General features: G+C 43.9%; 1 protein-coding gene across 1 annotated transcript; it reads right to left on the bottom strand.

Annotated features, from left to right (window-relative positions):
* Positions 1-23: 23 nt before the first annotated feature.
* On the bottom strand, positions 24-26,880 carry LOC112080364 (arf-GAP with GTPase, ANK repeat and PH domain-containing protein 2-like). Its single transcript, XM_024146097.2, has 17 exons — positions 26,521-26,880; positions 17,532-17,590; positions 17,276-17,363; positions 17,091-17,176; positions 15,304-15,445; positions 14,966-15,100; positions 14,559-14,680; positions 13,133-13,309; positions 12,806-12,886; positions 12,597-12,701; positions 8,399-8,675; positions 8,127-8,258; positions 4,127-4,278; positions 3,730-3,820; positions 3,220-3,442; positions 1,053-1,344; positions 24-861 (listed from the first exon to the last, which is right to left on the bottom strand). The coding sequence occupies exons 1-17, from the start codon at positions 26,681-26,683 to the stop codon at positions 730-732; spliced, it is 2,457 nt and encodes an 818-aa protein (XP_024001865.1). The 5' UTR covers positions 26,684-26,880; the 3' UTR covers positions 24-729.
* Between the last annotated feature and the right edge of the window lie 386 nt (positions 26,881-27,266).

Raw genomic sequence — 27,266 nt, 5'->3', positions numbered from 1 at the left:
CCAGATGGCCATAAAAACAAACGTTTACTTTTGGCGATATTTTATTTACTTACAGTTCATAAACGTTTCAAATAGAAACAGTGAGAAAAATAGATGACAAATAGATACATTGTAACAAATAACAAACAGAAAATGGTTGAAAGTATACAGTCTGATAAAATCCTATGGTCTATTGATAAAGTACTCTGGAAATCAAAGAAAACAATTGCAGTCAATTTTGTTGAATTGTAAGTGTTACCCTGCATGGCTACAAACAAGTCTTAGATGTTCCAGCAGGCAGAATTACATAAAAGTACAGTATATATTACAAAATCATTATAATCGGTCATTGTATGTCAGTATGACTTCTCAATATTGTAAAACAGGCAAATGTATTATCTAAACAGATAGTTTATTACAGATTTAACCCACATATTTTCTCATTTGTTTGTATTTGTAAACAGACAACCATTGACAATTTCAGCAATATWTTTGCCTTTAAAAATTGAATGAATATGGCTTTTTTAGTTGCTTGATATGTTCTCTTTCTGGGTTTTACTTTTGTAAGTGGAGTACTTTCTTTGTATTCTTGTTGCCTTCCTCACTTTCAAAACCACATCCATAGAAGCTTTTTTTCACCAGCCTTTGTGTGCTACCATGGCGTTAAAGATACGAAACCCTCTTCTTGGAATTGGTATGACCCAGGCTGCTGAGGCTGGCAGTGCTAGGTCTACGGGAGACACCCGTGTGTCAATTGGGGGAGACCTCGTTAGGGCAGCCATGTTGCAGGAGGATGTCAGCACACTCTTTGCTCCCAGTTTTTCTAGCCATGGTCATGGCTGTCCGGCCCTGAGGATCCCTGGCCTTCACATCACTTCCATACTGCAGGGAGGGAGAGATTCAGCAATTCACCATTTACATTCGGYATAAAATTACCCCAAAATATAATAATTGAGAATAGGTGAATTAATTTCATGTGACACCACTTGACTTGGGCTAAAGGCTAACAATTTGTGTCCAGTGCTTGGGGAAGATCATCATCAACAAATAATTTGTCCAGACCAGRGCCTTACCCAGACTAGCAGCTGTGTCATTACCACATCACCCAGCTGACAGGCAGCGTGCAGGGAGGTGTGAGGCTGTGGCTGTGAGGGTGTTCCTCCGTTGGCCAGGGCAGTGTTGATCTGATCCTTGTTGATGTGGGCCAGGAGCAGTAGGAGCCTGGGCAAATCCCTCTCTGTCACCGCGGACAGCAGACACACAGACATCGCAGTGTCCCCTGGGCCTGTGGGGCTTAGAGCAGGCAGGGGTGCCACAAACACACGCTGCTCGTATTTTGCACGGATCCATGATTCTCTCTCCTCTCTGTGAGAGAGACACAAACATACAGGTGAGTTACCATGGCAACTGCTCATGGATCAAGAGAGAGATCTCTGTGGCAACATACAGTATCTTCCAGGACGTGTGCTCCGGTCATGTGCTGACCAACTGGCAGGTGTCTTCAGAAAATGTCAGTGAAGTGTCCCTGATTGTGTCATGTCAGTGTCATGTCCCTGATTGAGTCTGTAATACCACCATAGTCCCTGTGCCCAAGAACACGAAGGCAACCTGCCTAAATGACCACAGACCCGTAGCACTCACGTCCGTAGCCATGAAGTTCTTTGAAAGGCTGGTAATGGCTCACATCAACAACATTATCCCAGAAACCCTAGACCCACTCCAATTTTCATACCGCCCAAACAGATCCACAGATGATGCAATCTCTATTGCACTCCACACTGTCTTTTCCCACTTGGACAAAAGGAACACCTATGTGAGAATGCTATTCATTGACTACAGCTCAGCGTTCAACACCATAGTGCCCTCAAAGCTCATCACTAAGCTAAGGATCCTGGGACTAAACACCTCCCTCTGCAACTGGATCCTGGACTTCCTGGCGGGCCAACCCCAGGTGGTGAGGGTAGGTAGCAACACATCTGCCACGCTGATCCTCAACACAGGAGATCCCCAGGGGTGCGTGCTCAGTCCCCTCCTGTACTCCCTGTTCACCCACGACTGAGTGGCCAGGCACAACTCCAACACCATCATTAAGTTTGCAGACGACACAACAGTGGTAGGCCTGAACAACGAAGAGACAGCCTATAGGGAGGAGGTCAGAGACCTGGCCGGGTGGTGCCAGAATAACAACATATCCCTCAACGTAACCAAGACTAAGGAGATGATTGTGGACTACAGGAAAAGGAGGACCGAGCACGCCCCCATTCTCATCAACGGGGCTGTAGTGGAGCAGGTTGAGAGCTTCAAGTTCCTTGGTGTCCACATCACCAACAAACTAGAATGGTCCAAACACACCAAGACAGTCGTGACGAGGGCATGACAAAACCTATTCCCCCTCAGAAAACTAAAAAGATTTGGCATGGGTCCTGAGATCCTCAAAAGGTTCTACAGCTGCAACATCGAGGGCATCCTGACTGGTTGCATCACTGTCTGGTACGGCAATTGCTCAGCCTCCAACCGCAAGGCACTACAGAGGGTAGTGATTACGGCACAGTACATCACTGGGACTAAGTTGCCTGCCATCCAGGACCTCTACACCAGGCGGTGTCAGAAGAAGGCCCTAAAAATTGTCAAAGACTCCAGCCACCCCTGTCATAGACTGTTCTCTCTACTACCGCATGGCAAGCGGTACCGGAGTGCCAAGTCTAGGACAAAAAGGCTTCTCAACAGTTTTTACCCCCAAGCCATAAGACTCCTGAACAGGTAATCTAATGGCTACGCGGACTATTTGCACTGTGTGCCCCCCCAACCCCTCTTTTACGCTACTACTACTCTCTATTCATCATATATGCATAGTCACTTTAACCATATCTACATGTACATACTACCTCAATCAGCCCGACTAACCGGTGTCTGTATGTAGCCTCGCTACTGTTATTTTTCACTGTTGTTTTTATTTCTTTACTCACCTATTGTTCACCTAATACTTTTTTTTCACTATTGGTTAGAGCCTGTAAGTAAGCATTTCACTGTTGTATTCGGCGCACGTGACAAATAAACTTTGATTTGATTTGATCGTCTGCAACTCATTCTTGGATTCAACTATTTAAATCTTATTCTAGTCAAATAATGGTCTTCATTGGACAAAAATATTGGCTTTTCTTTTGAACTCTCACGAAACAGGTGACCATAAATAAAGCATCCAGATGTTTCCTATCTATTATACTGAACCAGGACCCTCACCGTGTGGCGTTGGGTGTGGGTTTGTGTCTGCCCTGGGTGTGGCATTCCCAGATGCTATTGGCCAAGTGGTTGCCAATGGCAGTCAGGACCTGTGTCAGCTCCCTGGGCCAGTCATCCAGGTCCAGAGAGCGGACGCGGGACAGGTGTGTCCCCAGATTACGGTGGATCCCTGAACACTCGATGCAGATCAACGCACCCAGGTTGAGGCTGGCCCACGTGGGGTCTGGAGAGGACATCCAAACCAGAGCAGAGGGATTGAGATCGAGAGTAAGGGATTGAGATCGAGAGTAAGGGATTGAGTAAAAGAAAGGCTGCTTCTAACGTAATCAATCATTTTGCACTAATGACTCCTTTTTCATTAATACCGAAAAAAATGAATGGCCGTATCTGGTAGATAGTATAATAATGAACTCTTTGCACATGCATGGACATTGAATAGAATACGTTTTTAACTAGAGAGTTAGAGAGATATATAAAGAGTGAGAGAGGAGGTCAAGTCTAGAAACCCACTTGGTGCTCCACAGTCCACACAGAAGCTGTTGCCCTTGGCATTGCGAATGGCCTGTATGGCAACCGCCTCACTCTGGCTGCTCCTCCGTGCCTATGAAAGAACACATAGTTGACATTCCACAAGTATGAAGTGGATGTGCATTGTGACTGAATACGTCTCTAAGGAATCAGCAACTTGGACCGCAACGCCTGTCAGTACACAGCCAATCAGCATTATCTTCACTCCCCAGTAGGGTTCCACAGGGAACATATACACATGTTATATACTATAAAACATTCAAAACTATTTAAACTATTTCCATTTGTATAGTCTATTATAAGAAATCATCTTTGAATACTATTTTTAAACAGTACATATTTCCACACATCCCAGGGTGCTGCCCAGTCAGTTCCTTGCCTTGTTCCTGAGGCTCTCACAGGATTGCAGGCTGGCCAGTATCTGGCTCTCTATGGCCGTCACCCAGGCATCTCTGTCCTCCAGACTCTGGGCCTCAAAGTGCCACGTCTGCCCTGTGCTGGACACGATGATGAAGCCAGTATTCTCCTCATCTACAAAGACACGTTGGCAAGGGAAAATGGGAAAATGTAATACCATTAGTCTGCCCCACTTAGTAAATTCAAATCCTGGTTAACACTTCTTTACAGTACATACACAAAAAGCACATGTAACCAGCATAAACACAAACTCACTTCATCACCATGAGATGTTCGCTGATCATTTAAAAAAAGGACACCGAGCAGGCAGACATTGTGCATGATGCAAAAAGTTGAAAAAGGGTGATTGAGAGAAAGAAAGTAACGAAAACCAACAACAAACCTTACAAATCACAGGTCAATCCAAAATGTGTAATACACTTGCTAGGTAGAGAGACAAACAGACAAACAGGCATAAAACACAGGTAGATTGTCTAGGTTACCTAGCCAGTTACCGAGGCTACCTAGCCAGCTACACTTTCAAACTAAGTCAACAACGCAGCCACTGCTAGCTAGCCTACTTCAGCAGCACTGTATCATTTTAGTCAATAAGATTTCTTGCAACGTAAGTTTAACTTTCTGAACATTCGAGACGTGTAGTCCACTTGTCATTCCAATCTCCTTTGCATTAGCGTAGCCTCTTCTGTAGCCTGTCAACTATGTGTCTGTCTATCCCTCTTCTCTCCTCTCTGCACAGACCACACAAACGCTTCACACCGCGTGGCCGCTGCCTGTGTCCAAGCGCGCGTACGACCACGTGAGTTCCAGGTCTCCGCAGCCTCTGAACTCGCGATCGGCGGCCAACAAGGCAGAGTTCATCTCAGCCTATGCTTCCCTCAGTCCCTCGACTTCTTGGCACTGACGGAAACATGGATTACCACAGATAACACTGCTACTCCTACGCTCTCTCCTCGTCTGCCCACGTGTTCTCGCACACCGCAGAGCTTCTGGTCAGCGGGTGGTGCACTGGGATCCTCATCTCCCCAAGTGGACATTCTCTCTTTCTCCCCTGACCCATCTGTCTATCGCCTCCTTTGAAATCCATGCTGTCACAGTTACCAGCCCTTTCAAGCTTAACATCCTTATATTTATCGCCCCCCAGGTTCCCTTGGGAGAGTTCATCAATGAGCTTGACGCTTGATAAGCTCCTTTCCTGAGGATGGCTCACCTCTCACAGTTCTGGGTGACTTTAACCTCCCCACGTCTACCTTTGACTCATTCCTCTCTGCCTCCTTCTTTCCACTCCTCTCCTCTTTTGACCTCACCCTCTCACCTTCCCCCCCCCTACTCACAGAGCACGGCAGATCAGCTTGACCTCATCTTTACTAGATGCTGTTCTTCCACTAATCTCATTGCAACTCCCCTCCAAGTCTCTGACCACTACCTTGTATCCTTTTCCCTCTCGCTCTCATCTAACACTTCCCACACTCTGCTGCCTCTCACTCGGGCATGTATCGCTGCCGTCCCAACCTTCTCTCTCTCTCCCCGCTATCTTCTCTTCCATCTCTATTCTCTTCCTCTGCTGCTCAAACCTTCTCCAACCTATCCTCTGATTCTGCTCCTCAACCCTCCTCTCCTCCCTTTCTGCATCCTTTGACTCTCTATGTCCCCTATCCTCCAGGCCGGCTCGGTCCTCCCCTCCTTACTTCCGTGCTGACGACTCATTGCGAGCTCACAAGACAGGGCTCCGGCAGCCGAGCGGAAATGGGAGAAAACTCGCCTCCCTGCGGACTGCATCCTTTCACTCCCTCCTCTCTACATTCTCTCTTCTGTCTCTGCTGCTAAGCCACCTTTCTACCACTCTAAATCAAGCATCTGCTCTAACCCTAGGAAGCTTCTTGCACCTTCTCCCTCCTAATCTCTCCCCTCCACCCCCTCCCTCTCTCCGCGGATGACTTCGTCAACCATTTTGAAAAGAAGGTCGACGACATCCGATCATCGTTTGCTAAGTCAACGACACGCTGGTTCTGCTCCACACTGCCCTACCTGTGCTTTGACCTCTTTCTCCCTCTCTCTCCAGATGAAATCTCGCGTCTTGTGACGCCGCCGCCAACAACCTGCCCGCTTGACCCTATCCCCTCTCTCTCTCTTCCCAGACCATTTCCGGAGACCTTCCCCTACCTCACCTCGCTCATCAACTCATCCTTGACCGCTGCTACGTCCCTTCCGCTTCAAGAGAGCGAGAGTTGCACCCCTTCTGAAAAAACCTACACTCGATCCCTCTGATGTCAACAACTACAGACCAGTATCCCTTCTTTCTTTTCTCTCCAAACTCTTGAACGTGCCGTCCTTGCCAGCTCTCCTGCTATCTCTCTCAGAATGACCTTCTTGATCCAAATCAGTCAGGTTTCAAGACTAGTCTTCAACTGAGACTGCTCTTCTCTGTGTCACGGAGGCGCTCCGCACTGCTAAAGCTAACTCTCTCTCCTCTGCTCTCATCCTTCTAGACCTATCGGCTGCCTTTGATACTGTGAACCATCAGATCCTCCTCTCCACCCTCTCCGAGTTGGGCATCTCCGGCGCGGCCACGCTTGGATTGCGTCCTACCTGACAGGTCGCTCCTACAGGTGGCGTGGCGAGAATCTGTCTCCGCACCACGTGCTCTCACACTGGTGTCCCCCAGGGCTCTGTTCTAGGCCCTCTCCTATTCTGCTATACACCAAGTCACTTGGCTCTGTCATATCCTCACATGGTCTCTCCTATCATTGCTATGCAGACGACACAATATTCTTCTCTCTTTCCCCCTTCTGATAACCAGGTGGCGAATCGCATCTCTGCATGTCTGGCAGACATATCAGTGTGGATGACGGATCACACTCAAGCTGAACCTCGGCAAGACGGAGCTGCTCTTCCTCCCGGGAAGGACTGCCCGTTCCATGATCTTGCATCAACGGTTGACAACTCCATTGTGTCCTCCTCCCAGAGCGCTAAGACTTGGCGTGATCCTGGACAACACCTGTCGTTCTCAACCAACATCAAGGCGGTGACCCGTTCCTGTAGGTTCATGCTCTACAACATTCGCAGAGTACGACCCTGCCTCACACAGGAGCGGCACAGGTCTAATCCAGGCACTTGTCATCTCCCGTCTGGATTACTGCAACTCGCTGTTGGCTGGGCTCCCTGCCTGTGCGATTAAACCCCTACAACTCATCCAGAACGCCGCAGCCCGTCTGGTGTTCAACCTTCCCAAGTTCTCACGTCACCCTCGCACCCGCTCGCTCGCTCTCTCCCACTGGCTTCCAGTTGAAGCTCGCATCCGCTACAAGACCATGGTGCTTGCCTACGGAGCTGTGAGGGGAACGGCACCTCCGTACCTTCAGGCTCTGATCAGGCCCTACAACACACAAGGGCACTGCGTTCATCCACCTCTGGCCTGCTCGCCTCCCTACCTCTGAGGAAGTCACGCTCCGCTCAGCCAGTCAAAACTGTTCGCTGCTCTGGCACCCCAATGGTGGAACAAACTCCCCACGACGCCAGGTCAGCGGAATCAATCACCACTTCCGGAGACACCTGAAACCCCACCTCTTTAAGAATACCTAGGATAGGATAAAGTAAGCCTTCTAACCCCCCCCCTTAGAGTTTAGATGCCACTATTGTAAAGTGGTTGTTCCACTGGACATCATAAGGTGAATGCACCAACTTGTAAGTCGCTCTGGATAAGAGCGTCTGCTAAATGACTTAAATGTAAATGTAAATGTAGATTCAGTGAGCCAGTCAGCTCCTCACTGTTCCTTGTTGTTACCTGTCTTGTTAATRTTTCTCAAGGTACCAAAGCTTTTTAATTTCCACATTTTGTGCTTGGCTGCAGGACAACAGTTTAGCCCCGATTAGCAGGAGATTAAGGAAAATAACAGCAAAATAGATTTATATAAAGAGTGCAGAATAATCTGGTAGAGATGTACAGTAGGAGGCCCAGAGCTCACCTTCAGCCTGTCCAATGGCTGTGTCGCCTTTCTGGTTCATACTCTTCTTCCTTGTTTTCTTCCTTTTGTCCATCATTGGAGAGGATTGACCATCTTTTCCAAAAGGGGGACTGGTTGCTCCTTCAATAGCATCTGACATTGGGGTACAAAGATGCATAAAACACTGTTTGTTATGTGTTGAGGGAACTTGCAGCTCTGGTACTATCATGCTCCAAAGCCCACATTGACATACTGTATATTAGAAACCTATTATTATTACATTTCTGACATACCAGCACTATGTGACTTGCTGGACAGTGTTGATGGACAACGTTTTACTCCTCTATCTCCGGGAGAAGACAACGCACCAGGCTGTTCTTCAACAGGCACAAGGCTTGGTGGCAACAATGGGGCACTGGCGCTCTCTGTGGGTGCAGCATCCTTGGCCACACCGTTCAGGCCAGGGGAGGGCCCATAAGGGGGGACTGCCCTTGGTGGGCGTTTCCCTGGAACCTTCACTGTGACACGCAGTAGGTCGATCTCTTTAGCGTGAGAATTCTGTATATAGTCCTGAAACCACCAAGATCATACCTGTTAAACTAGGATGATTTGCTAAATTTCACTAGACTGGAAATTAAATGTAGTTTTTTTCCGAAATATTGCAATTTTACTGTGTATTACAGTTCTCAACACAGTGAATTCTCACATCAAAATAGATTTCAACTAATTTAACATCATAAAAAAAATATATATACAGTACTAGTCAAAAGTTTGGACACATCTACCCATTCAAGGGTTTTTCTTCATTTTTAACTATTTTCTACATTGTAGAATTATAGTGAAGACATCAAAACTAAGAAATACACATATGGAATCATGTAGTAACCAAAAAAGTGTTAAACAAATCAAAATCTATTTTAGATTGTAAGATTCTTCAAAGTAGCTGTCTGACTTCCTCCGAAGTCGGTCCCTCTCCTTGTTCGTGCGACGTTCTGCAGTCGACGTCACCAGTCTTCTAGCCATCGCCGATCCACCTTTCATTTTCCATTTGTCTTGTCTTGTCTTCCCACACACCTGGTTTCAATTCCATCACTTACATGTTGTGTATTTAACCCTCTGTTCCCCCCATGTCCTTGTCCGGTATTGTTTATTGTAAGTGCTTGTGCACGTTATGTCTGGTGTGCGTCGGGTTTTGTACCCATTTATTGATTGTTCTGGTTTCCGGTGGGTTTTTATTATTAAATTGCACCGTTGGAAACACAGTTTTTGCTCTCCTGCGTCTGACTTCTCTGCCGCCAGTACGCACCCCTTACATTAGCCACATTTCCTTGATGACAGCCTTGCACATGCTTGGCATTCTCTCAACCAGCTTCACCTGGAATGCTTTTCCAACAGCCTTGAAGGAGTTCCCACATATGCTGAGCACTTGTTGGCAGCTTTTCCTTCACTCTGCGGTCCAACTCATCCTAAACCATCTCAATTGGGTTGAGGTCAGGTGATTGTGGAGGCCAGGTCATCTGACGCAGCACTCCATCACTTTCCTTCTTGGTCAAATAGCCCTTACACAGTCTGGAGGTGTGTTGGGTCATTTTCCTGTTGAAAAACAAATGATAGTCCCACTAAGTGTAAACCAGATGGAATGGCGTATCGCAGCAGAATGCTGTGGTAGCCATGCTGGTTAAGTGTGCGATGAATTCTAAATAAATCACCCACAGTGTCACCAGCAAAGCACCCCCACACCATCACACCTCCTCCTCCATGCTTCACGGTGGGGACTACACATGTGGAAATAATCCGTTCACCTACTCTGCATCTCACAAAAATCTGAAATTTGGACTCATCAGACCAAAGGACAGATTTCCACCGGTCTAATGTCCATTGCTCGTGTTTCTTGGCCCAAGCAATTCTCCTCTTCTTATTGCTGTCCTTTAGTAGTGGTTTCTCTGAACAGTTGATGTTGAGATGTGTCTGTTACTTGAACTCTGTGAAGCATTTATTTGGGCTGCAATCTGAGGCTGGTAACTCTAATGAACTTATCCTCTGCTGTAACTCTGGGTCTTCCTTTCCTGTGGCGGTCCTCGTTAGAGCCAGTTTCATCATAGTGCTTGATGTTTTTTGCGACTGCACTGGAAGAAACTCTCAAAGTTCTTGAAATGTTCCGGATTGACTGACCTTCGTGTCTTAAAACCTCTACCGCTTCTCTCTCCCGGATCCGGGATCCTCCTCATCAAAAAAGCTGACTTGCRTAGCCTAGCCTAACGGGACAGGGATATCATATAATATATTTTTCATGAAATCACAAGTCCAATACAGCAAATGAAAGATAAACATCTTGTGAATCCAGCCATCATTTCCGATTTTTAAAATGTTTTACAGCGAAAACACAATATGTATTTCTATTAGCTAACCACAATAGCCAAACACACAACCGCATATTTTCACCATGTTTCCACCGCATAGGTAGCTTTCACAAAACCGACAAANGACAGTCTTATAACATGTTATACAATACATTTATGTTTTGTTCGAAAATGTGCATATTTGAGGTATAAATCATAGTTTTACATTGCAGCCACCATCAAAAATAGCACCAAAGCAGCCAGAATAATTACAGAGAGCAACGTGAAATACATAAATACTCATCATAAAACATTTATGAAAAATACATGGTGTACACCAAATGAAAGATAAACATCTTGTGAATCCAGCCAATATTTCCGATTTTTTAAGTGTTTTACAGCGAAAACACAATATAGAATTATATTAGCTTACCACAATAGCCAAACACACAAACGCATTTATTCACCGCAAAGGTAGCTTTCGCAAAAACCAGCAAAAGATATAAAATGAATCACTAACCTTTGGACAACTTCATCAGATGACAGTCTTATAACATCATGTTATACAATACATTTATGTTTTGTTCGAAAATTTGCATATTTACAGCTGCAAATCGTGGTTATACATTGTGAATACGTAGCAACATTTTCCCAGAATGTCCGGAGATATTTTGGACACTCACCTAATCTGACCAAAGAACTCATCATAAACTTTACATAAAAATACTTGTTGTATGGCAAAGGAAAGATACACTGGTTCTTAATGCAACCGCTGTGTTAGATTTTTTWAAATAACTTTACTACAACATACAAAATACATTATTGTGAGACAGCGCTCACATATTCTCCGCCCTGTTGGATTCTACATATTCCACAGAAATACGAAATAACATCATAAATGTTTTCTTACTTTTGCTGAGCTTCCATCAGAATGTTGTACAAGGAGTCCTTGGTCCAGAATAAATCGTTGTTTGGTTTTAGAATGTCCATTTCTTCTGTCGAATTCGTGCCACAATGCTAGCCAAGGCTGCTAACATTCCCATCCTCTSTTGGCGCAAAGAACGGAAAACTCCAAAAGTCCCAATAAACGTTGAATAAACTGATAAAACTCGGTTGAAAAAAACTACTTTATGATGTTATTATCATATGTATCAAATAAAATCAGAGCCGGAGATATTCGCCGTGTATACCGAACGCTTTTCAGAAAACAATGTCGAGCTCCCCTGCGCGCCTTCGAGGACAAAGAAAATACCGGACCTGTCACTCCAAAAGCTCTTATTCGACCTCAGATCAAGCTAGACACCCCATTCCACCTTCCACTGCCTGTTGACATCTAGTGGAAGGCGTATGAAGTGCATGCATATCGATAAATAAAAGCCAGTTGAATAGGCAGGCCCTGAAACAGAGCCTCGTTTTCAGATTTTTCACTTCCTGTATGGAAGTTTGCTGCCAAATGAGTTCTGTTTTACTCACAGATATAATACAAACCGTTTTTTTTCTATCCAATAGTAATAATAATATGCATATTGTATGATCTAGAATAGAGTACGAGGCCGTATAAATTGGGCACGATTTTTTCCAAAGTGAAAACAGCGCCCCCCTATTGACAATAAGTTTTTAAGGTAATGATGGACTGTCATTTCTCTTTGCTTATTTGAACTGTTCTTGCCATGGTATTTTACCAAATAGGGCTATCTTCTGTATACCACCTCTACCATGTCACAACACAACTGATTGGCTCAAACGCATTAAGAAGGAAAGAAATTCCACAAATTAACTTTTAACAAGGCACACCTGTTAATTGATATGCATTCCAGGTGACTACCTCATGAAGCTGGTTGAGAGAATGCTAAGAGTGTGCAAAGCTGCCATCAAGGCAAAGGGTGGCTACTTTGAGGAATCTAACATCTAAAATATATTTTGATTTGTTTAACACTTTTTTGGTTATTACATGATTCCATGTGTGTTATTTCATAGTTTTGATGTCGTCACTATTATTATACAATGTAGAAAATAATAAAAAGAAAGAAAAACCCTCGAATGAGTAGGTGTGTCCAAACTTTTGACTGGTATTGTATATATTTTTGTTATCTTATAACTAAGATGAGATCATGTTACTGGTGTTGGTCTGGTTGATTGTGGTGTGACTTACATTGTGGCTGGAGTGATAGACCAGGGAGCCGTTGTTGGACAGAGTGACATATTTCTTCTTCCACTCTTTGTTCAGTGAGCTCCCACTCCGCTTCCATAGGATACTCTGTTACAAACAATGGGTTCCATGTCATTAAGTTCCCTTCCATGACTGAAGAACTGGAACTAATCTATTCATTATACACAATATCCAGTGTGTGTCACACTGACCTGTTTGATAGCGATGGCCCGGCCACTGCCCACGTCACCTTTAGGGTCAACATTCTTTTCACTGCCACTGCCTCGACGGTTCTGAGAGAAGTTGTATCAACATTATAGGGTTAGAGATGAGAGTGTGACAGGTATAAATATGGACTGACACAAGTGTACAGGACAGATGCGAAACTGTGTGACTATTACTGTATGTTAAACTGTACATTTATTTTAGCTCTGTTTTGAAATCAGCTTGTTTGAATTATATGGCTCTTTGGAACATTGTTCCGTTGATGAAATATTCCAATAATTTGATCACCAGAGATTCTGAGAACAGTAACTGACCTTGAACAGAGAGGTCCGCCGTTGAGGGATGTTTCTCATGGACCCTGAGGAGGTGATACTGCCAGCCCCCTCTACTGCTGCCACCGCCCCTGCCCCACCCCGCAGCTCTCTGTGGCTGATCACAGGGGTGGAGGGTAGAGAGGAGGGGTAGCCACTATTCAGTCCTCCATTACTGGCCTGAGAGGGAGAGGGAGGACAGGGGGACAGGGGGACAGACAGGGGGATGGACAAGAGGGCAGACGGAGAGTGGCACAAGGAATACAGAGAGAGGATGGGGTGTGGACAAATGAGATGAAACAGAGAAAACTAGACAAACGGACCAGACAACATGCTCTTCCTCCTGAATACATTTGGTATCTACTAGAATAAATCCTACATCTGTGGTTCCCAAACTTTTTGAACCATTCTTTGAATCCATCAAGGGCCTCTTTTAAGCCCCCAGATGAACAAAAAACTCCCGCCTTGGGCCAATCAGTATAATTTAGTAAATGTCGGATCTCTATGGAAAGATGCATAATTCACCCAAGTTTAATCGAAATTGGACCAGTGGTGTCTGAGATATCACGTGGGTTAGCCAGACTCATATTCCTGAGCATGTGTGCCACATTTCCTCTCTGAGTCAAACAGATCAAGAGATATAAACATGTGCCTGTTATAGCGCCATCGTGTGGTCGACATTAATGTTCTTGTATATGTTGAATCTTCACAGTGTTTGTAACATGTGAACCAAATTTTGTTACAATACGAATATCCTTGACTGATTTGCCTTTATGTGCCAGAATACGCCCTCGTGAATGTTTATTSGTCAGTATTGGCCATGATGTTTTAGGTGCTAGTCTGGAAAATATTGCGTTGAGACATCTTTGTCCATAGCTGCCACTTACCACATAACAAGATTTGTGCAGATCGGTCATTCGGTGCCAAAAGAGTAGCCTTTTATGTGTTTTTCACAAAATTTGAAATGGTGGAAAATCCATCATTGTGGACCTTATGGGTCCCTGAGGCAAATGTGGTCCTTGTGAGGAGAGTGACCTATGTACCGAATTTCATGACTAGGTCAAATTGGGTGAGGGGTGTGACCATTCAATGTTTGCATTATAAATCTGTTGTGATAGCACAACCATCTAGCCAATCAGTGTAACTGTATAAATGCCAGCTCTCTATGGCAAGATGCATCATTCACCCAAGTTTTGTCAATATCGTACTAATGTAAGAGACAGATCCACAGTCCCCTCCTCGATTTTATTGTGGGTGACAACAATGTATCTAGCCACAGCTCAAGGTTAAGGCCTATAGGAGGATCTTCAGTACTGTAGCTGGTATCCACCTGTGGGTCCCACTGCACTACAGTATTGATTTTCTGTCAACAACACAGAAGAGATAAGCCTGGGAAAAAGACAGATGTAAACAGTGTGAGGCATGTTACCTGTCCAAGGAAGGATGCTGACCCCGATGTGGAGCCCCCAGAGTGACTGGGGGAGTTAGGAAGAGACTTGCAGGAGGCCAGGAACGCAGACTGTTTCTTCTGTGCGACTATTTTCTGGGCAGCTGAGAGGAGAGAGAAATACTGCACTAGTGAGATGGCACTAATCGCTCATTACTTCAGGATGTGAATTGTATGTGTTAGGTAAGTAAGTACAGCCGTGCATCTCTGGTCAAACAACATAGATTTGTGATATAATCCTTTATGTAGAATGACATTTCTTTTAAATGATTTGTGAAGCATTTGTGTATAGTGTGACCGGAATGATTTATTGTGTTAAAACAATGGTAATGTGTCTGTACCTTTGGGTCACCAGCTCTGACACCAATGCTCAACTTCAGTTAACTCACCCTCCTGAAAAACCCGGTCTACATTGAGCCCATAGGTGGCACAGGTCTCATAGAACACACAGTGCCTCACATCAACACATAGCTGCCGGGCACGCATGTCCTCAATCACACGTGGGTTGGTACTGCTGATTTTGTCTATAGAAAGAGGACAGCGGAGACCGTGGGGCTTCAGACACTGAGATGAAGTCATATAGGCTACAGTAGCTTGTACAGTATATGCTCACTTTCTTCCATCTAATTATATAAAACAAGACTAATGGTTCTGTAGATGCTATCCATCTGCCCTCTTACATTTCCCTGAACATATCCATCCATTTTCATTCCTCCATGTTCCTTACCTTGTGTCCCAACCACAACAAGTGGGATGTCAGCACTGCTGCGATGTGTGTTGAGCTGGCTGTACAGCTGGTAGACATCCTGGAAGCTGGCCTCATTCTCCAGACTGAACACAAGGACCACTGCATCTACCCAGTTGCTGATCTACAGACAGAGATTTGGTAGGAGAGGGAAGAGAAGCGAGAGGCGAGAGGGAGACAAGTGCAAGATGGGTCAGGATAAGGATTAAGATGAGTTAGTGAGATTGTAATTCTGTAATTATTTCTCAACACATCATTCTACATCAACAACAATGCAACAAGGTATACAGTGCATTCGTAAAGTATTCAGACCACTTCCCTTACAGCCTTATTCTAAAAAATATTAAATAAAAAAATGTCTTCATCAATCTACACACAATACACCATAACGACAAAGTGAAAACAAGCTTTTAGACATTTTTGCAAATTTATAAAAAATAAAAAACAGAAATACCTTATTTACACAAGTATTCAAATCCTTTGCTATGAGACTGGAAATTGAGCTCAGGGGCATCCTGTTCACATTGATCAGATCCTCTCTGACCAAGGCCCTTCTTCCCCGATTGCTCAGTTTGGCCGGGGTTCTAAACTTCTTCCATTTAAGAATTATGGAGGCCACTGTGTTCTTGGGGACCTAAAATGCTGCAGAATTTTGTACCTTTCCCCAGATATGTGCCTGGATACAATCCTGTCTTGGAGCTCTATGGACAATTCCGTCGAACTCATGGATTGGTTTTTGCTCTGACATGCACTGTCAAACGTGTGACCTTATAAAGACAGGTGTGCGCCTTTCCAAATCATGTCCAATAAATTGAATTTACCACAGGTGGGCTCCAATCAAGTTGTTTTATTTTAATTTAACCTTTATTTAACCTGGAAAGCAGGCCATTATGTTAGAGTGGCCAGATGGAAGCCACTCCTCAGTAAAAGGCACGACAGCCTGCTTGGAGTTTGCCAAAAGGCACCTAAAGTACTCTCAGACCATGAGAAACAAGATTCTCTGGTCTGATGAAACCAAGATTGAACTCTTTGGCCAGAATGCCAAGCATCACGTCTGGAGGAAACCTGACACCATCCCTACAGTGAAGCATGGTGGTGGCAGCATCATGCTGTGGGGATGTTTTTCAGTGGCGGGGACTGGGAGACTAGTCAGGATCAAGGGAAAGATGAATGGAGCAAAGTACGGAGAGATCCTTGATGAAAACTTGCTCCAGAGCACCTGCTCCAGAGTGCAGGACCTCAGAATTGGACAACAGGACAACAACCCGAAGCACACAGCCAAGACAATGCAGGAGTGGCTTCGGGACAAGTCTCTGAATGTCCTTGAGTGGCCCAGCCAGAGCCAGGACTTGAACCCGATCGAACATCTCTGGAGCGACCTGAAAAGAGCTTGAGAGGATCAGCARAGAGGAATGGGAGAAACTCYCCAAGTACAGGTGTGCCAAGCTTGTAGTGTCATACCCAAGACGACTCGAGGCTGTAATCGCTGCCAAAGGTGTTTCAACAAAGTACTGAGTAAAGGGTCTGAATACTTATGGAAATGTGATATTTCAGTTTATTTTTATACAATTGAAAAAAAATCTAAAAATCTGTTTTTGCTTTGTCATTATGCGGTATTGTGTGTAGATTGGTGAGGGGAAAAAACAATTTAATCCATTTTAGAATAAGGCTGTAATGTAACACAATGTGGAATAGCTCAAGGGTTCTGAATGCTTTCCGAATGCACTGTACACACACTCCAGCAAATACACTAGTACATTTACACACACCTGTGCATCAGGAGTAACTGCCTCCTCTCTGATTAGCAATAGATGACTCTGTCCATCTACCAATACCTCCTTCTTATACCTCCCCCCTGACAATGGAACAGCAGCGCAGAGGTTAGTTATTGTGTGTCAGAGAGCCATTATGAAAGATAAAATGGTAGGACAAGAAAAGTGTTTTTCATGCTTACCTTCAATCTTCTCTAGTGGAAGGTAACTTCCTGTTATGTATCTGTTTATCAGCGCTGACCTGCCACTCCGAAGACTTCCCAGCACCCCCTGCACAGATTAAAGAAGTTCGAAAACACACACACAGCCTACTGTACACACACACACACACACACACATCTTCACTCATGGTAGCTTCCCTGAATAGAGTGTGAAAAGAGATGAAGCTCTATCTAACTTTTCTTTCAATTCATCTTTAATCAGGATGCTTTGTCTTACCACACGGAGCTCAGGGATGGATCGACTCAAGGTCCACTCTTGACTATTTGCACAAGCCGCTGCTTGGGAGAAAGGGACAAAGGGAATCATCATTTTGATAATTCAAGGGAAACAACAATCAGAATGGCCTTGGAAAGGACTAGCGATAAATGACTGTTATGTGAATTGGTTGAGTGGCAGTCAGGCACTCTTGATCAAAATAACCTTTCACGACAACATAAATGAGTTTACTGGACTAGGCTAGTTTGTCCAATGCTCTGTTTATCCACTGTACCACCAAGAGGTCTGCCATACATATTTTGTGTCGTTCTCTGAGAAGATCCTTCACATGATGTAGCTGCCATTCAAAGGCAGCTGCTCTACTAAGGATCAAAGTGTCTGATGCAGGGGGGCAACGACTCCCTTCGCTTTGTGTGTCGCTAGGCAGTAGAATGCTCTGTGCAATCCCAGTGGAACACACACACCATCACGGTCAGGGATGGAACAGCACCAACACTGTTACTGTCAGGGATGGAACAGCCCCAACACTGTCACTGTCAGGGATGGAACAGCACCAACACTGTTACTGTCAGGACGAACAGCACCAACACTGTTACTGTCAGGGATGGAACAGACCAACACTGTTACTGTCAGGGATGGAACAGCACCAACACTTTACTGTCAGGGATGGAACAGCCACCAACAACTGTTATGTCAGGGATGGAACAGCACCAACACTGTTACTGTCAGGGATGGAACAGCACCAACACTGGTACTGTCAGGGATGAACAGCACCAACACTGTTACTGTCAGGGATGAACAGCACCAACACTGTTACTGTCAGGGATGGAACAGCACCAACACTGTTACTGTCAGGGATGGAACAGCACCAACACTGTTACTGTCAGGATGAACAGCACCAACACTGTTACTGTCAGGATGGAACAGCACCAACACTGTTTACTGTCAGGGATGGAACAGCACCAACACTGTTACTGTCAGGGAGGAAACAGCACCAACACTTTACTCTCAGGAATGGAACAGCACCAACACTTGTTACTGTCAGGGATGGAACAGGCACAACACTGTTACTGTCAGGGATGGAACAGCACCAAACACTGTTACTGTCAGGGATGGAACAGCACCAACACTGTTACTTCAGGATGGAAACGCACCAACACTGTACTGTCAGGGTGAACAGCACCAACACTGTTACTGTTCAGGGATGGAACAGCACCAACACTGTTACTTCAGTGATGGAACAGCACCAACACTGTTACTGTCAGTGATGGAAACCAAGCCACCACACTGTTACGTGTCAGGATGAACAGCACCAACACTGCTTACTGTCAGGGATGACAGCACCAACACTGTTACTGTCAGGGATGGAACAGCACCAACACTGTCACTGTCAGGGATGGAACAGCACCAACACTGTTACTGTCCCTGCTGGGCCAGAGATGCCCCCAATGCAATAGGATGCTCACACCCCCACACCCTTTGACACTCTGTGTCCGCAGGAAGCTGAGTGACTCTGTGTGTTGCTGTGGTGGGACCAGTGCCAGCAGTCTACTACTCAGTGATGTCAGTTCCTGAAAGATGCAGGCCAACACAGATGCACAAGGAGGGAAGACACAATAGGGCCAGAGAAAGAGAGAGATGACAAAATTGTATTTTTCACAGGCAGCTTCCCCTAACATAGAGAGAGACGAATTCAACTCAAGCCAAAGGGCTCTTTATACGCCAGGCCACATGAGACATGTTGCCAAAGCAATCAGACAGCATGATACAGCTGCCTACAAATCACTCTGTATAAAGCTAAATATCCAGACTCTCTCCCTGAACTGTATGAAGACAATAATGTAGTGTAATTGTTAAAATGTCACGGACATTCAAAGAACCCTTCTATTCTTCCTGGGAACATTAGAAGTCTCTCTCTCTCACACACACACAGCACCCCCGTGTTGCGATGGAAACCTTTCCCCCCAGACCCTGCTAGGCTGATTCTGCTCTTGCCCAGAGAGAACACATACCATACATGACTAGACACAGAACATATGCGATGTATACTATACACTTCAGGCCCATACTCATATTGAGAAAACATAAAAGCACTGCAAACAAATAATTAAGCTGCAAGCCAATACCAGTGAAACAGCTTGTCACTAACCTCCACAGACATTATTCATGTTTCCATGTTGTTGTTCTTGAAATACATGGTATGTGCCCGAGGCAGATGAAACTACAAGGGCTTCTGAAGTTTGATTAACTTCTCCAAAAAGGGCATATTTAGTATTTATACAGTTAAGAATGTCAGACTGATGGTTGGTGATGTGAAATGCAGGGAAGAGAGAGAGAGAGAGAGAGAGAGAGAGGAGAGAGCTGAAGAGAGAGAAGGAGAGCTGAAGTATCTCCTCAAGGGATTAGAACAGAACTGCTATACCTGCTCTAAGATGTATTTATTCCTTTACTTCACTCCCCTCTTCTCCCTCTTCATTGCTTTTAGATTTAGGATTCCAGTCATCCATTGTCAGTGTTTCAATTAAACTTCCATTCATTTTGTTGCAATGTACAAAAGTACCATCTTCTGCCACAAATATCAAAAGAGACTGAAATYCATTCAGTAGCGTTCCAGTTGTGTTAAAACATCCTGCAGTAAAAACATCTGGATTAAAGTGAGTATATAAATCAACTGTATAATATGGTTTCAATTATTAACTTGATTTTATTTGTGTTGTGTTGCCGCTCCCCCATCTCCAATAGTGTTCTACTTCCTGTCAACTTGCTGTCCCATATTCTATGCAAAACGCAAATCAGAAGGAAAAAAATCCCATTTCACTGAAACTGTCGATCAAGAGTGTCAGGAAAATCTGAAGGATACTGAAGGATTCAATACTCCCATGTTGAAAAAAAAACCTTTGTACGGTATCAGAAAATATCCTCACAGAGTGCAGTTCAGACTATGGGTAATCCTCTTCAGCCATGTGTTCTGACAGCAACCTCTACTCAGAGAAAGGTCTGAGCGAGAGACAGACGGGACAGTGATTAGGTTTGATGTGGATCAGGATGAAAAAGCCACTAGGATCCAATCGCAGGCAGAGATCTGGAGATGCATGACCGAGTCACAGCGCCCGGCCACCATCACGCCTCTTTCCGTCAGTTCCTGTGTCCTTCAATCGTGTCAGGCATTGTGCATGTCAATAGAGCCACCGGTCTGTGAGGCTGAGCCAAGCCTCTGCAATGAACACTGAACATCTTTGGCTCTGAATCTTTGTGCTATACAGACAACAGGTACGACATGAGTACAAAACCCAGTCGCACAGCTGGTACCTGAGAGTATGGATACGGAGAGAGAATCTTCTCAAGCCCTCCTCTAGATCCCCTTCTTGTGTGAGTGCCAAACCAAACAGAGAAGGAAAACCCTGTTTCTCTTCTTCCCCACCCCCCCTCTCTCTCTTTTTACCTCTCTGCCTCTCAGCATGCAGACTGCGCACTGTCCCAGCTCTTCCTTGCTCCCCCCCCCCTCATCACCCTCTCTCTCGCTCTTGCTCTCACGCTCTCTCCTTGTTGTAAAGAGGGAGGTGATGAGGTGTAGAGGAAAGGACTATTAAATCTGTAAACCATATTATGTCATAATGAACCCATGTATTTGTAATGAATACAATGGGAGACAGAGAGCTGGTTTCAATTGCAGGGCGCAGCAGGTGTTTATTTGTAAAGGACCACAGGAGGAGGCAGGTAGCTGGGTCCAGGGGCAGGCAGAAGGTCATACACTGGGCATCCAAATAGGCAACAGTACAGGCAGGGAAAAGGCTAGTACCGTAGTCCGGGAGATCAGGCAAGATGTTGATGACAGGAAATCCGATAGGCAAAAGTACAGGCAGGGAATAGTCAAAAAGGCGCCGATAGTGAGGACGGCCAAAATCTATGATACACAGGAGGACTAATATGGAAATAAACAGAGCTCTGAATAGAATGTGTACAAAAACAAACAATACCTCACAATGACAGGGTGCAAAGAACTGAACTAAATTGTGTGTGTAAATAACATACAGGTATGTGAACAGGTGATCAGAATTCAGGTGATTGGGATCTGGAGCGTAAGCTCCGTTCGGGGGATCTGTGTGTTTGAGAGTGTGAGCTGGAAGGTGGGCTGCTCAGGGGATCTATGTGTTTGAGAGTGTGAGCTGGAAAAAGGGCTGAAAAGTAACACATTTCATTTTTTTTTTTACACACATTTTATGGGTTTCCTTTGTAAAAACCTGTTGTCTACGAACAGTTTTGTGAGGGTTGTATATGTTTAGAATCTTCACATACACTAGACATCTCAGTCTCATGACATCTCTAGACATCTCAGACCACATGGAATAGAAAAGATTCTGACAGCGTTTCAGCTACAGGGGGGAAACGCAACCAAGAAACAACATGACTACAGTCTCAAACACAGAGGAAGTGAATTAATGCGACTAATGCAACATGTTATTTTTGGAGAGCAGGTCAATTTATGTGTAAACATCCTGCAGAACATCTAAAACAGGAACAACTGCCATGTGTCCATATAAAATCCTATTTTTTGTGTTGAATTACTCACGTGCAAGAGGTTTATGAATATTTCTGTTCTGTTTCTTGATTAATCTAATGAATCTGATATAGACACCCACAGATTTGAGATGGAAGAATCCAGTTGCCCAAGGCAAGAAATATCAGAGATGTGTGTGCTCCCTCTCTCTCTTTTCTCTCTCGCTCTCTCTGTCTCTCACACACRTGCACACACACAGAGAGAAAGAAAGAGAGAGTGAGAGAGATAGAGAGAGAGAGAGACAGAGAAAGAAAGAGAGAGAGACAGAGAGAGAGCGAGTCAGATGGACACTGACAGAGGGCAGTGTTCAGGCTGTGATTGTTCATATTATTTCATCTTTGCTGTGAACCATCCCTGGTCCTCTTTAATTAGTTTTCTCTACATATATCTCCCACCCTCCCACTCTCTTGGCATGCTGCAGTGAACAGAGCTGCTGTATGTGACAGATCCCAATTCAAATGGCTTCATTCTGCACCCTGGAGCATCACTTCTTCTCCCCACTCTTTCGACTCACTAGCATTCAATTCCTAACAGAAACGCCCCTCTTTCCACCAGTGTACTCCACACTATGTAAGCATCCCAAATGGTATCCATCTGAGATGGACATTCTTTGATCATGGCTGCCATTGAACTTTTGAATTACAGAGCCTTCAGAAAGTATATCCTTTGACTCATTTCACATTTTGTTGTGTTACTGCCTGAATTCAAAATGGATTAAATATAATTTTTTCTCACCCATCTACACACAATTCCCCATAATGATGAAGTGAAAACATGTTTTTTGACATTTTTGCAAATGTATTGAAAATGAAATACCGAAATATCTAATTTACAGAAGTAATCACACCCCTGAGTCAATAGATGATAATCACCTTTGGCAGCGATTACAGCTATGAGTCTTTCTGGGTAAGTCTCTAAGAGCTTTGCACACCTAGATTTGCACATTATTCTTTAAATAATTCTTCAAGCTCTGTCAACTTGGTTGTTGATCACTGCCATTGCTAGACAGACATTTTCAAGTATTTCCATAGATTTTCAAGCCGATTTAAGTCAACATTGTATCTAAGCCACTCAGGAACATTCAATGTCGTCCTAGTAAGCAACTCCGGTGTATATTTGGCCTTGTGTTTTAGGTTATTGTCCTGCTGAAAGGTGAATTTGTCTCCCAGTGTCTGTTGGAAAGCAGACTGAACCAGGATTTCCTCTAGGACTTTGCCTGTTCTTAGCTCTATTCCGTTTATTTTTGTCAACAAAAAAACTCATTGCAGATGACAAGCATAGCCATAACATGATGCAGCCAATTCCAAGCTTGAAAATATGAAGAGTGGTACTCAGTGCTGTGTTGTTGTAACGGCAGTCCTCCTCCTCTTCATCCGAAGAGGAGGAGTAGTGATCGAACCAAGGCGCAGCGTAGTGAAATGACATGATTTATTAAACAAACAAAAGACGAAAACGAACTATACTTGATAACTAATAAAACAACAAACGATGTAGACAGACCTGAAACGACGAACTTACATATAACGTGAAGAACGCAAATAACAGGAACAGACTACATGAAACGAACAAACCGCAAACAGTCCCGTATGGTGTAACATCGACACAGACACAGGAGACAACCACCCACAACGAACACTGTGAAACAACCTACCTAAATATGACTCTCAATTAGAGGAACGCCAAACACCTGCCTCTAATTGAGAGCCATACCAGGCAACCCTTAAACCAACATAGAAACAGACAACATAGAATGCCCACCCAAACTCACGTCCTGACCAACTAACACATACAACAAACTAACAGAAATAGGTCAGGAACGTGACAGTTGTGTTGGATCTTTGCCACATTTTTTTTCCAGTTTTACTTTAGTTCCTTATTGCAAACAGGAGGCATGTTTTGGAATATTTTTATTCTATACAGGCTTCCTTTTTTTCACTCTGTCATTTAGATTTGTATTGTGGAGTAACTACAATGTTGCTGATCCATCCTCAGTTTTCTCCTATCACAACCATTAAACTTTGTAACTGTTATAAAGTCACCATTGGCCTCATGGTGAAATCCCTGAGCGATTTCCTTCCTCTCCGGCAACTGAGCTAGGAAGGACACCTATGTCTTTTTTAGTGACTGGGTGTGTTGATACACCATCCAAAGTGTAAACAACTTCACCATCCTCAAAGGGATATTCAATGTCTGCTTTTTTTTTTACCCATATACCAATATGTGCCCTTCTTTGCGAGGCATTGGAAAACCTCCCTGGTCTTTGTGGTTGAATTGGTGTTTGAGATTCACTGCTCGACTGAACGACCTTACAGATAATTGTATGTGTGARGTACAGAGATGAAGTTGTCATTCTAAATCATGTTATTAAACACTATTATTGCACACAGAGTGAGTCCATGCAACTTATTATGTGACTTATTAAGCACATTTTAAATCCTGAACTTATTTAGGCTTGCCATAACAAGGGAGTTGAATACTTATTGACTCAAGACATTTCAGTTTTTTTTTATTTACTTTGTAAAAATTTCAACAAACATAATTCCACTTTGACATTATGGGGTATTGTGTGTAGGCCAGAGACACAACATCTCAATTTAATACATTTTTAATTCAGGCTGTAACACAACAAAATGTGGAAAAAGTCAAGGGGTGTGAATACTTTCTGAAGGCACTGTATGTAAAATAAATGTTTGAATGTATATTAGGCATATATCTCTAAGGCCATGCAGAGGTCTGGCAGATCATACAAATCTACTCAAAACGTGTCAACACATAGTCTGTGTCCCAAATGGCACCCTATTTCCTGTACATTTGCACTACTTTCGACCATAGCCCTTCACACTTTATTTTTTCCTCCAGGTCTTATCTTATTTGTGTAAATATTTACAGCATTTTGAGGGGGTGACACCTTTGGTTGGGGATGGGTGGGGGAGTGGTTGTGGGAGGGCCATAGAAAGAAATAGAAATACTAGAAGTGTCACGCCCTGAACATAGTAAGCTGTTTTTCTCTGTGTTGGTTGGGGCGTGATGGTGACTTGGGTTCGTTATCTAGGTGAATTTGTATGTCTATGGTGGCCTGATATGGTTCCCAATCAGAGGCAGCTGTTTATCGTTGTCTCTGATTGGGGATCATATTTAGGCAGCCATTTCCCTTTTGTGTTTGTGGGATATTGTCTATGTTTAGTTGCATGTCTGCACTATTTGTATAGCGGTTTGTCTGTTGGTTTTGTTAAGTGTTCATTCATTTAAAGAGAATGTACGCATACCACGCCGCACCTTGGTCTCACTCTTATGACGAACGTGACAAGAAGGGACAAATGCTCCAGAGTGGTGCAGCAGTCTAAGGCAATGCATCTCGGTGCAAGAGGTGTCACTACAGTTCTTGGTTCGATTCCAGGCTGTATCACATCTGGTCGTGATTGGGAGTCCAATACGGCAGTGCACAATTGTCCCAGGGCTGTCTGGGAATGGCTGGGGTAGGCCGTCATTGTGAATAAGAATGTGTTCTTAACTGACTTGCCTAGTTAAATAATAATAAAATGTGCAGTATGAAGAAAATAGGGTCCCATTTGGGACGCAGACACAGAGTAGTAAAGCACCAGTGGCTCTCAACTATTCGAGTATCTTTTGTCTCATCAGTCAAACAGGAGAGTGAATAGCTCTCCTTTATTAAATCATACATTCATGATCCACATAGCAATGGTTAACCAATTACTTTAACCAATTACAAGTGAATGAGATTAAATTACATAAACAGAGACTAACAACGAGAATGATGATGAGAGTAATACATTGAGTCTCTGTGAAGTCAAGAAAATAACTAAACAACTGTGGGAGGGCGGATGAAGGAAGTGACGAAAGTGACATAATTCACATGCAAACTATGGTGCTGAGAAACTGTCCTGGTCTGAGAGGAAGTGGCTTTGAGAGCAACAGAAGAATAAGAAGAGTGGCAGACAGACAGGAAGTAGGCTAGAAGCCCAGAGTTCTGGGTTGAACAAACCTGCTGCCATGGCAATGACCACAGAGACAGGTTAGTTAGAAGTGTTGTCACTGAACTGATAGAGAGGATGTGTGGAAGAAAGAGTCCCCACCTCAGTCAAACACAGGAAGCTACAAGAGGTTGATCTTATCATGATCTGAAGTCAGTTGTTGTTTCTAATACACTCACAAGGGACAAACAAACTGGACCACTAAGCAACTGTACTATAGTAGATGGGATAAAAAAGACCTCACATTGGCTAATCGAAAACAAGAGAGAGAATAGCTAGAAACTCATTTATAACATAAAACTGCATAAATCATGTGTGAATGCTATATGACAAGTTCAGTTCAGTAACACCATGGTATAGGTCACAGCAATTGAAAATGGAATATTCTAATTTGAAGTGAAACACAGCTTGCCCATGTTGTAATGAGAGGAGAGCTTACCTTGAATACTGTGGAGGTAAACCTTAAGGCCAGAGCGGAGCTGCTGATCACCAACCCTCTCAAACTGCTTAAACAGTTTGTTGATTGTGTTCTGAACGGATTCATGCCGTTTTACCTCTGCTCTTATGGCACTTGACTGAGACAATTTATTGCTGCTATTCATCTTGAAGTATGTAGATTGAAATAAACTAGGTAAATAATCCAGTTGCTTCAGCCCATTTGAACTCCTCTCTTTTTCATTCCACAACTGTTCATTCCGTTAAAATGCAAAAAWATATACTCCAAGAGAAAGTTACACTCAATAGTTTAGATCGCAGAACACCAGAGCTCTCATTGCAACGTTTTTCAATTTCCTCTGACGGCTTTGAAATCACTTCCTTATTTCAAACGATATTTTTTACTGTGTGGTTGCTTGCTTTTTGTTAAAGGAGAGTCTTCTCTGCACCAGGGCTAGCCTACACAYTGTAAAGGTCCCTACGGCTGATTCAAAAATCACTCTATTTTCTCACCAATGTTTAGAATTTACATGATTATACAATTTCATGTATAATATGTACATAAACTGTTGGTGTTTATTGAGCTACATGTATTAACAATAGGACTGCATTGTTGGTTAAGGGCTTGTAAGTTAGCATTTCACGGTAAGGTCTACAACTGTTGTATTCGGCGCATGTGACAAATAAAAATGTATTTGATTTGACAGAACATGAGAGCCTCTGTCCCTAGATGGTGAGGCTTGGATCTGA

This window comes from Salvelinus sp. IW2-2015, unplaced genomic scaffold, assembly GCF_002910315.2.
Source record: "Salvelinus sp. IW2-2015 unplaced genomic scaffold, ASM291031v2 Un_scaffold16283, whole genome shotgun sequence".
Taxonomy (NCBI): Eukaryota; Metazoa; Chordata; class Actinopteri; order Salmoniformes; family Salmonidae; genus Salvelinus; species Salvelinus sp. IW2-2015.
The sequence above is the reverse complement of the archived record's forward strand: the minus strand, read 5'-3'. Positions and strand labels throughout refer to the sequence as shown.